Source organism: Mesoplodon bidens, assembly GCF_964165515.1.
Source record: "Mesoplodon bidens genome assembly, chromosome: 3".
Taxonomy (NCBI): Eukaryota; Metazoa; Chordata; class Mammalia; order Artiodactyla; family Ziphiidae; genus Mesoplodon; species Mesoplodon bidens.
The window spans coordinates 96,890,425-96,902,561 of record NC_138178.1 but is presented as its reverse complement, the minus strand read 5'-3'; the positions used below and the strand labels follow the sequence as shown (position 1 = coordinate 96,902,561).

The 12,137-nt window shown below is 40.1% G+C and overlaps 1 protein-coding gene across 1 annotated transcript in view; it reads left to right on the top strand.

Moving 5' to 3' along the window:
* Window positions 1-428: 428 nt before the first annotated feature.
* The window catches only part of SPRED1 (sprouty related EVH1 domain containing 1), a gene marked incomplete at its 5' end in the record, with an annotated part of 122,679 nt that continues 110,970 nt past the window's right edge, over window positions 429-12,137 (top strand). The window contains one exon of the mRNA XM_081229625.1: window positions 429-1,638. Within this exon, the coding sequence (XP_081085751.1) occupies window positions 1,607-1,638 (32 nt within the window). The remainder of the gene's footprint in view (window positions 1,639-12,137) is intronic.

Below are 12,137 nucleotides of genomic sequence, written 5' to 3'. Positions count from 1 at the left end.
CTCCGTGTGCACGCAGCTAGGAGACTGCAGCAGTGCAACCAGAGGGACAGCAGGCGGAGCTCTCTTTGTACAGTCCCTCTCTCCAACCCCCACCAACTAAAGATGAACTCATGCCAGTTCCATTCTTTGCAAGGAAAACACACACACACACACACACACCCAGCCAGAACAGAGCAGCCTCCAGTTTCGTCCTGGAGCACACTGTCATTCTAGCCTCTCCGTTCAAACAACCCGGATATTCCAAAGCGAGTAACGGGGAGCATCGCGCCGCAACAATGCAACCTTCCGAGCTGCTCCCCGTGCAGCTCCCACCCCCGCCCCCTTTCGCGGCGTGCCAAGAGTTTGGAGCGCGCGCACGCACATGAGCGCGGTGCCTGCGTATCCCTCCGCCTCCCTCCTCCTCTCCCCGCTCCGAGGCTCGACAACGATTTGGGAAATGAAGGGAGGAGGGAACTACTTTCCTGAAACTTGCTATGCTGCACACGACTTCGAGTTGCAGTGATTCGCCCGGAGGCCGAAGCTTTTAGTCCTCCTACCCACACGCCCTCTCAGTCCGGGCACCCCGCTCGGCAAGCCCAGCCCGTACCCGCTCTGGCCGTCCGGGAAGCCGGCGTCCCGGAGAAATCACCAGGGACTACTTCGCCTCCTTCTCCCGCGGGCGCCCCCCGGTTCGGGCAGCGGCGGCGGCGGCGGAAGGAGCGGGCGGCGTGAGCGCTTCCGCCGCCCCCCTAGCGGCTCCCCTCTGGCGAGCGTGAGGAGCTGGCCCGCCGAGCTGCTGGTGGGCACTGGCTGGTGGGGGGCTCGCGGTCGCTCTCCCGCCTCTTCTCGGGACCCTGCCCCTCGGGCGCGCCTCTCTTCTCTGGCCCGGGTGCGGACGATTGGTTCGCTCGCCCCTGCCTCACACGCGCCCCGCCGCCCCCTCCTCCCCCCTCTGGAGTCGTTCGGGCCGGAGCGTGTCTGGAGGAATCCGCCGCCGTGAGGCCCCTCGCCCGCTTCTGCTAGTCCCGAAGGACCGGCCCGGTCGTCGCCGGGGGCTGAGCGGGCAGCCGGCGGCGAGGCGGGAGATGGTGGGGTGGGCTCCGGCAGGACCGCGCCGCCGCCGCCCGGAGCCTGGGCTCGGCACCCCCCCGCCGGCCCCCACCGAGCGGAGCCCTGCTTCCTCCTCGCCGCATCCCTGAGGGAAGCGCCGCCTCTGCTCCCGGGTTCTCCGCCCGCCCGCCCGCTCGCTCCTTCCTGGCCGGACCCCGCCGCGCTCCACCCCAGTGGCCGGAGGAGCCGCTCTCCAGTCTGCCTTCACAGCCCCCTTCCTTTTTTCCTTCGCTCCCAATCCTCCCCGGCCTCATCGGATCTCTGGTTGGGCGCTGAGGTGGGGGAAGAGGCTGGGGTCGCCACGGCGGAGGCTGTCGCCGCCACCCCCCTGCGGGGGTGGCCGGGGTTCCCGGCTGGGGGGGCACCGTTCCGGGTGAGGCATCCACCATGGTGAGGCCCCTGAGCCGCTGCCCCCGCGCCCCCCCGGCCGCCGCTGCCTCCTGCCCCTCGGTGCTGCTGCTGCTCCTCCGCCTGCTGTTGCTCCTCCATCTCCAGATCGGATCACGGTGAGGGAAAGATGAGCGAGGAGACGGCGACTTCTGACAACGAGTAAGCACCTCACAAATCTAGATTACTTCCCCCCCACCCCCACCCCCCATTCTTCCTCGGCACCTCCCCAGACCCCCTCGGAGACTTGGGTGCTTGCAGTCCTGGAGAGTTGAGTGCATTCTGTTCTGGAGAAAACATTTGATTTCCTTAGCCATTTTATTTAATGGCAGCAACCCCCGACCCCCACCCCCACCCCCACCCCCAGTATTTAGTTGCTTTCTTCTGGGAGAAGGTATTGAATGTTGGGCTGGAGTTGGGCTGGAATGGCAAATGTATGTCCATGAGATGGAATAATGTAGATGGATGGAGTCGGGGTAGAAATTACCCCAGTGCCTGGAAGACCTCTGACCTGTCCTTTTTCACTTTAGCACACCAGTCAACATACCTTGAATATCCGTCCAGACTCCTTTATAGCTATTTCACTTGGAAACTAATGTGTGGGAGCACCTCCTGCAGCAAACTGCTCTTGAATCTTAATTCGATGAGTCAGTGGCTCTTAAATACCGATTAAGCCTCCCCCTCCCCCCCGCCCTTTTAAAACTTATGACCTGTAAGATTCTTGTAAAAAATGGGGCGAGGGAAACATTTTTATAATTTAATAGCATTAAGGACACCTGGAGTGTGGGAGATGTTGAACTATTCTATTTTGCCTTTGCGAATACTGGATTTGTCTTTATCAGGAGCATAAAAGAATTTTGTAGGCTAATTTTTATCTTTCAGCTATATTGAAACACACCGTTTACGTTGATTTAACACTGTTTACATTGCTGAACATGTTGATGACTTCATTCATTAACTTGTAGAGCGTCCCGGCTTAAGTTTTTGTTTATTTGGGCTGTCCTTATGTTTTCCAAACGAAATACTTTGCCTTTTAAATATTTTGCTTTAACATAACAGCTGACTGGAGGAATAACGATGCGGCAACAGTTTCCTATTGAGACGGGGTTTAATTCCATGCGAATATTTGTGTCCGTTTTCTTGTAATTAAATTCAAGTTTTATCTTCGGAGGGTTGGAAATAGTTAAGTGAGTTAGGACTAGTCCTAGGACGCATTCCTTTAAGTAAAGTGCATTCCTCGAATCAGACCTTTCTGAGAAAACTTAAAAGTCCAAGGCCTAGGCTTGTTTAACATAAAATAGCTTGAGAAATGCCAAGCAGCGTCCCCCCACCCCTCAACACACTCTTCTGATGAGCGGGGGTGGGAGAAGGTGGATTGCTGCAGTGTCAGTGCAGTCTAGAAGCAGAAGTGGCCGCCATGTTCTCTCTCTTTTTGTGAATCGCCCTCATTTGCATAGCACACTCTTCATTCATAAAAAAATAATTAAACATCCATCACCTTGGACATCTTGAAAGGATTTCCCAAGAAAAAAATTCGAAGCTCAACTGTCTGTCTTCATGTAGATTTTTGAGTTCAGAAAGTAAGGAGAATTCTAAGTTATAGGTTAAATTCAAAAATAGACGCCCACACAAACAACTACCCCTGTTCTCAGAATGTTGACACAGTTATGTGGGAAATATCAGTTCGGGGAGGTGCTGGGAGCACGTGATCGCCTCCATTCATAAAATACCTGGCTGTCCATTCACAGTGCAGTACACTGTCTCACTGCCTTCCGCAGATTAGACCTACTTTGAGAGAGATCAAGAAGTATCTCAGCGCTTAGTTAGGAGAAAAGCTGCTAAAAATCCGAACAGAATGACAATAATTTTTGCTGCCGTCTTCTTTTAAGAAAGTAGCCTGGATTAAAATGTCAAGTTCTGTTTTGGAGATGGGAGAAGACTAATTACTATATTTAAAGTAAAATATTGAATACCTCCTTTTTGGGTGCAGCTAATTAGAAACGCTAATATGGGAATGTGAATTGAAACACCTGTGAAATACAGTTTTTAAGTGAGCTCTTTTACAAATACTTGTCATGGACAAATTGAGAGTACAGGTTTTTTGGTGTAGTGATTATCAGTGGATGATACCACTTTTACACTAAAAATGAATAAATATTCCCGGTGGTTTAAGTCCAAAGATTTTGATATTTGAAACACCTAAGGGCAATATTTACTGGTAGGATTGCCTTTAAAAAAATTTTTTTTAATGTATTTAGTATGGGACAATTTGGAAATTATCTCACTCACCCAGACTTTTAGAATTCTGTTTTCACAAATTTATCCTGGTTTATTAGTAAAATTTTCCCTACTAAGGGCTTTGTTATGTTAATTTTCGTAGGTCAAGAATAATATGTTTTAGCGTATAATTTTTTGTTAACTCTTCATGGGGACAAACTTTTGGAGGTGTTACTTTAAATTTTTTTTTATTTTAGAAAGTGATGTGTTCATCTGATAATCAGTTTTATTATAGCCTGCGTTGTTTGTGTAAAAGCTAAACCACAAAGAGTGAACTTCTTCGGAATGTAGACTTTATCCCGATAACTTACATATTTCATCTTTCATATATATAGTAATGTTTTGAAATGGCAATTTATTATATACAATCATACATATTATGAAGAAACAAGAGATATATTATTGTAGGTGCCCTTAAAGCCTTAGCATAGTTTAAAACTGCCCTGTAATATGGATTTTATTTGGGCCTTATGTTTATTTTTTCCTTTTGCTTTTCTCTCTTTTTTTAAATCCACAATCAATAGGTATTTACTTAAAGTAGAGACTGTTCTTATGTTTTTCCACCTGATTTCGACTTCTAAAAAGAGTGAAAATCACCAATATCTTGGCAAACTGTTAACCTTTTCTAGATAGCCATTGTGGTAAAATCCAGTAAGGCCTTTAGAGGCCTCATTTTGAAATCCTCTAGTACATGCTTATTTGAAATTAGAGTTCTGTGTAGAGAGAGAAATAGTTCTCAGAGGTTGACTGTGGGTATGTAATTAATCAAGAATTACTGAAGGATCATATTATAAGTCTATAACACTTTGTCTTATGCAGTGCCTAACTTGGGGAAGGGTTGGTGAAAGTCTGCTTTTCTTCTCTAACCTTCAGTAGGAACTGGAACTGCATTAAAAGTGCCATTAAAAAAAAAAAATCCCTCCATGCAGGAGTAATAGTTCATTTCAAATAATGTACAAAATGGTCTTTAAAGTGAGTAAGTAATAATTTATTTATTAAACAAATTTTTATTTATTTAATAAGTCTTAACATTTGATATATAATCAAACTTTACCTTTTCTCTGATGTTGATGATGAATCATATTAATTTATTGGATTTTTACTATGTGCCAAGAATAAAAATATGTGATAAATGCTTTACACATGTATTATGTAATTTATGTATATACATGTAGCTTCAACAGAGTAGAATTGCATAGTAGGTACTATCATACCTTAATATATTGTGAACATTTTCCTGTGTCATTAAATATTTCCTGAAACATAATTTTTAATGCCTACATTATATTCACTGTATAACATATATTAGTTTTAATCAGTCTACTATATCTCTTATTTCTGAACAATGCTGCATTTGATCTTGAGTTCTGTCTTCATCCAGATTTATTACTTTTTCCTTGAAATAGTCTAGCAGTGGAGTAAAAGATGCAAATTTTAAGTTGTTTTATTTTTTCTGCTAAATTGCCCTCTAGAAAAGAAAGTGTGTGAGAGTGCTTATGCCTTGAAATGTCTGTCCAGTTCTCTTTGAAAAAAATTTTGCCAATTTTGAAGGTGGAAGTGAGATCATGTTCCTACTTTTAAAATGTGATGGATAATAAAATAAAATTGAGTTTTCAAAAAACTTGTTAGGTTGTTTTGGGGCAGTTGGACTGTTTTTAAATATAAGCAGAATTAAAATGATCATACAAAAGGCATCTGCAGATAATTTAGCTCTTACCAACTTTTATGCAGTATGGTATAATATAAAGAACATTGGACTTGGAATTGGGAGATGCATTTCTGTCCTCACTGTCACTAATTTATTCTATGATTCTGGGCAAGTGACAGCCTTTGTGGCCCTCAGTTTGCTCACTTGTAAATCAAGGAATTTGAACTAAGCATCATTATGGGCCCTTCTTGTGCTAAATTACCCTAAAGTAATACAGTGATAGACACATTGCAAGTCACTAGACTTGTAACATACATATTTGTTAATTGGTCAATTTTATTAGATTGTTGATTTTGACATATTTAAGCAAATGAAAGACTTCCAGTAGAGATCTTGTAGTATTATGAAGTAGAAGCATGAATTTTGAAGAAACAAGATAAATTTGGAAACAGTGGTGCATTCATAATCTTTTAAGACTTTCTCATTTTGAGTTTAATTTAATAGCCATGTGTCTTTGATAATATATATACATTACAGATGGAGAACTTTGTAGTGCTCTTTTTTTTTTTCTTTTAAATAAATATGGTCTCTGGATGAATAAGTAAACAAAAGGCTATTGGGCTTAAACATCAACTTGAGTAGTTCTGAGAGGAATATATTAACAAGATACCAGCCCTCATGCTTTACTTACTGGCCTAGAAGTGTCAAAAGTAAATCTTCTCATTTGGTTATTCATACAAATCATGTTAATCTAATACTAAAGGATAATTTCACATTTATTCAGTGTAACAAATTAACTCAGACAATGAATTTTTTCATTCTTTAACATTTAAGTTTAATTTGCTGTTTATCTCAAGTTGTATGTCATAGCTGCATCTCATTTTAGAGTCCAGTACCAAAGTTATTACAAATCCCCAAGATGTTGTTTTTGTGGCACTCAGAATGGTTTGAAATGGAAAACAAACAAACAAACAAACCTATTGGTGTATTTTTGTTTAAACATAGTTCATTATTTTTGCTAAAATATAGTTCACTAGTAGTGGATCTCAGACTGAGGTGTTAAATTGATTTAGACATAGAGTCTTAGAATTCAGAGTGTTTTTACTAATCTCTAACTGAAACTTGTTTACCTTCATAATTGAAGAAAATACCAGCAAAGCATAGCAGCATCAGAGGTACTTGTGACAGCAACTGTATTAGTTTCCTAGGGCTGCCGTAACAAAGTACCACATGTGTGTCATGCCCATCTTCTCATAAGGACACTATGGGATTAGGAGCACACTCAACTCCAGTATGACCTTCTCTTAACTAATTACATCTGCAGTGACCCTCTTTCCAAATAAGGTCACATTCTGTGGTACTGGGGGTTAGGGCCCAACATCTTTTTTGGAGAGATTCAATTCAACCCATAACACCAATAGAAATCAGATTTTTTTTTTTTCTTACAGTACAATTGCTGTTCAGTTGTTACAGATATCTTGAAATAGCACTTACGGTCATCACTAGTTTGAAATTATTATAGTTATTAAGCCATTGCTAGAGCTTGTATTTTAATATGTTAGTACAAAAACATTACTATATCAAAATTAATATTTTAGTATATGTGCTGCCAAAGCAAGCACCAAAATTAAAAATATTTTGATAATTATTTCAATATAATTGATTTCTTTTGTAATTTTATGTATTTTGTTTTAAGCCTTTAATATTCTGAGAAAGGGGGCCATTGGCTTCACCAGACTGCCGAAGAGGTCCATGGCACAAAAAGCTAAAGTCTCCTGCTATGACTGAGGCCCTAAAGACTGAACCCAAAGATAGAGATTATAAAATAGGAAGATTAAGAAACATGGACGATAAGATGAACAAGTCCAAGTTACAGCTTGCAGTTGCAAAAGAAGAGGTAATGGGGGAGAGGAAATATCAAGAGATACTGGCTGAGAATTTTCAAAAAGTAGCAAATTAAACTCAATTCAGTGAACTAAAAACAAAGCCTCACAGTAAAACCGAGTTTATCGTGAGATTGCAAAAATGTCAACATGAGAAAATCAGTGTAGTTTATCACAGTTGAAGATTAAGGAAGAGAAATGATACAATCTTAAATGCCAGATTGTCATTCAGTCTCTGCTTATAATATGGAAGTGAATGTCCATAATTTATAGATTTATAATTGTTCATAAATGTGGATTTATATTATTTTTCTGCTTCCTAGAAGATTTAGACTTTTAATTTTTCTGATTTAAAATGAGAGTGTTGGATTTGATCAACTTTCAGTGTTGCTTTTAGTTCAAGAATCCTAAGTGATTTTCTTTGTACTTCTGAAGTCCACATTTAATCATTCATGTAGCTCATAAATACAGGATTGACTACATAAATTACTTTGTATCTGAAATTTTAAAATTACCTTGGAAGGCGTTTTCTTTGTATATTTAGAGTACGAAGAATAAGCTTTGGTAAATTTAAGACTAATTGGAAATTAAATTTTAATCTAGTATCAGTTTTATCATTTTATTTCTAAATGTTGTCTGTAAAACAGGGAGTATAGTTTAGATAAAGGCCATTATGACTTGGGATGCAGAATGTAATTGTTCTCCTGGCAGTATATAATGGTACTGTTTCTTATGATTAGACACATTTTGTTTGTCTATTCCCTTGGTTAGAGATTACTTTCACAAATACACCGTATTAATGTGTTGGTATCCAGTAGTTGCATTACCGAAATTTAGATGGAATTTAGTGAAATGTGACTTTGATGCCGCTTTTTCAAAGTTATTGTAACTTTTACCACATCAGAATGTTAATGATTAACTTTGGCATAAAATCACCAAACATTTTTTACTGTTGTGTTGTGAATTACATTGATATTTTGAGATTGGGATTAGGGATCAATTCTGGGTTTGCCCCCTTAGTAATATGTAAAAACATTTCAGAATTTTAGTTGCTGAATTATGTATATGGGTTTCTTAGTCTTTCTGGATTTTCTTCAAGAATTTCAGTTCAGTGACATTTGAGTGCCTACTGGGCACTTGACTTTTCTTTAGCTCCGGAGATACAAAGGTAAGTAAAACCTGATAACTGCTTTCACTATCCAGCAAGGGAACTAGATCCCTCTGAAGTGTGGTGAGTGCTCTGCTTATGAAGTTCTTCAAGGATTAAGAAGAAAGTAATTCTACCTTTGGTGGATGGCAGAGTGGGAGTTGTGTGAAGGAAGCCTTCAGAAAAGAGATGGCATTTAGGAGTCAGCCAGAGAAGAGGGCAAATGGAAAGAGGAAGAGCATTCCAAGAAGATGGGAAAAAAACCCAAATAAGCATAAAAGTTATTTCAGTGGTCTAAACCAAACCTGCAATACCTCCCAAGTATGCCTGTAGTTGAAGTGGAAAATTGACCAAGGAGAGTATTAAATAGTAATGGAAAAATGAATAGGGAGAATCAGGAGTGTTTTTAAGGGAGAGTGAGAAGAGACAACAAAAGAAAAGTCTTGAGAGGTAGGAGAGAAAGTATTGAAGACAAAATGGGAAGTGATGAAGTGGAGACAGCAAAAAGTAAGATTACATAAATTTAGGGGGAAGTGTTAATAGTTGAGATTATTTGTTGGATGAGATGATGTCAGTAATGGAGAGGAAGAGAAAAAGAGATTTAAGGAAAGGTGGGTAATTGGGAGAGCAAGGCCCAGGAAAGAGGAGTCTTGCAACTGTTTTACTGCTTGTGTCAGATACTGTCCTAGATTTAATCCTTCTAATGACCACGTGAGCTAAGTGTTATCCATAGTTTACCGATGAGATAACTGAGACTTAAGAGAGGTTTAGTAACTTGCCCACAGCCACGCAAGGGAGTAAGTGTTAGAACTGAGATTCAAATTGCACTGTATTTATACTACACTATATCTCATATATTTAATGGCCAGACTGGATTTTGAAGAAAAGAACTAAGTTTGAAGTGATAGGTAGACAAGTAGAAGTGACAGCTGTTTTGAGGGACTACAAGTTTTGGTAAAGTTAAAGAGCATGTAGAGTGGAAGTGGGGAAAATCGAAAGATAGATTTTGATCAAAGAACACAGACTCCAGAGTGATAACATATGAGGGAAGATTAAAGTAGAAACAGGTTGTTAGAAGTAGAGGAACCAGGATCTGTTAGGATATTTAAAAAGGTCACCACTGTGGCTGTTCAAGTTGCTGGGTTGGTACCAGAAGTTGAGGTGGAGAGGAATCCTGAGCCAGCGCCAGTGTATTTTATAAGTGTGTAGGATGAGCTGCTTAAGAGTGGGAGTATGAATATTGACATCTGCCCCTGCAATTTAAAGAGACAGGAGTAAGGGTTTTGGGATTGGCAATTGAAAAGGAGTATGTCAAGGGGAGGAGGATAAGAAAAGGGAAGGGCTTAGCCTGGAGGAGTTGAGAGTATTGGAAATGAATAGGATCTCATGTAATAATGGTCCTACCAAGAATGAGGGGTGTTGGGAATTAGGAAATAGAGAGGAAGACAGACATATGAATAAATTATCCAGATTTGGATTTTATTAAGAACTTTGTTTTGAGAGGCTGATCAAGATGTTGACTGATTTTGTAGGGCTTTATCCAAATAAATTATATTGCCTTTGACAGAATGTTTTGTATTTTTTGTGTACTCCAATCCTAATGTGGTTAGAAAGGCCTTTTCAAAACAAAATTCACTAATTAAATTTCTACAGTTAACATGGTGTTCATAATTAACATGATCCTGTGGTTACTACTGACTGTCCCATTGAGACTTTGGCAAATCATGTAACCTGTCTTTGTGCTTGATTCTCCATCTGTAAAACCAGGATAACATGGCCCTACTTCAGAGCCATGTTAAGCTAACACGTAACCTCCCCTCCCCTCCCAATAACATTTTTTGATTAGAGGTAAGAGAATATTAAAAATAACTTTTAGTTCTTGAGAAGAAAGGTACTATGTTCATGCAATAATCAGTGCTCATTTTCATTTAGCCTGAAGGTAGGGTTACTTTTTAAAAAGGATTATTGATCTGCTGGAAAAATTGTATTTCAGTTTAAATGTTAAAAAGCTGCTTTTCAGAGAAACTTAAAATTTAAACATTCCAACAAGCAAAAAAATAATTTAAATCTATATTGTGAACATTTTTAAAGCAATTTTAATACCTGAGCACATTTTGGAAGTACATATGAGTAGATTTGATGTTTCTCCATCAATTTCAGGGAAAAGCCATCTTTCTCAGAGTCGAATGAAGGAGCTTACAAATTATATGGAGGGAAAAAAAATCTACTTTAATGGGAGAAGGGCAGAGGAGTTTTTTTTCAGGTTATTAAAGATTTAGACATTTAATTTTTTGCAACTATAATCAACTAGGATCCCTGTTAATAGGTGAGATAGGCTAGATCTGCTAGCTAGAAGTTCATTGCTTGTGGTTTAGTGCCGACTTTAAGTTGGACAGCTAAAGGTCTGTAAGCTTATGTTTAGTTCATTTTATAGTCATCAACAGCTAAAGGAAAAATTTGTTTATATTTTGATTTAGCCTGATGTTTAGCATTATTATTCTGAAACTGTATCATTTGTTAATTCAAAAATAACAGCCTTAGATACGTAATTACTGAAACTTGGTTTATGAATGAATTTTAAGTTATCTACAAATCAAGATCTTGAATGAATGTAAATCAGGAACTTAAAAATACGATGATGAGGGCTTCCCTGGTGGCGCAGTGGTTGAGAGTCCGCCTGCCGATGCAGGGGACACGGGTTTGTGCCCCGGTCCGTAAAGATCCCACATGCCGCGGAGCGGCTAGGCCCGTGAGCCATGGCCGCTAAGCCTGTGCGACCGGGAGCCTGTGCTCCGCAACGGGAGAGGCCACAACAGTGAGAAGCCCGCGTACCGCAAAAAAAAAAAAAAAAACGATGATGAAAAATGCTTTTTCTCTTGAGAATTATTTGATCTTAAAAACCAAACTTAACTTAGTAAAGGTTAAGAAAATATAGCAAATAACTTTAATAAGTAGCATATCAAATTAAGATATTCTTCAACTCTTCATTATGATTTTTTCAAAAAGGAAGGGGAGAGACAGGAGATGAATGAATAAGACAAGGTGGCCTCTCTAATCATCTTAGTTTTCCTTAGCAATTTTTCATCTTGATACTTCTGGAGAGAGCCAAACTTAGCTTCTAAGTGAGCCAAAAGAAAAAGAATGTATCTGATGTTATATAGACCCTATTACTGTTGAGTCTGAAACTGTGTAATGTGTACTAGGCCCCAGCATACATCAACTAAAAGTCGTTTGATTATGGCTAACTTCTAGTCCCATTTTTGCATTTACGCCATTTCAGATAGATTTAGCTAGGTACTTAGGAGGAGGAAAACTGATCTGAATCCTTTTAACTGACTCTTATTGTCTGAATGTTTGTTTCCCCACCAAACTCATATGTTGAAATCCTAACCTCCAAAGACAGTGGTATAATGAGGTGGGGCCTTTAGGAGGTGCATAAATCATGAGGATGGAGGTTCCACAGAGATCCCTAGCCCCTTGCACCATGTGAAAAATCCCTAGCTGTGAACCAGGAAGAAGGCCCGTACCCAGCCATGCTGGCACCTCGATCTTGAACTTGTCAGCCTCCAGAACTGTTAAAAATAAACTTCTGTTGTTTATTAGCTACCCAGTCTGTCCTATTTTGTTATTGCAACCTGAATGAACTAAGATGCTGACTTTTCTTTGTTTTGGGGAGGACAAGGAGCAATAATTACATCAAAGAAAG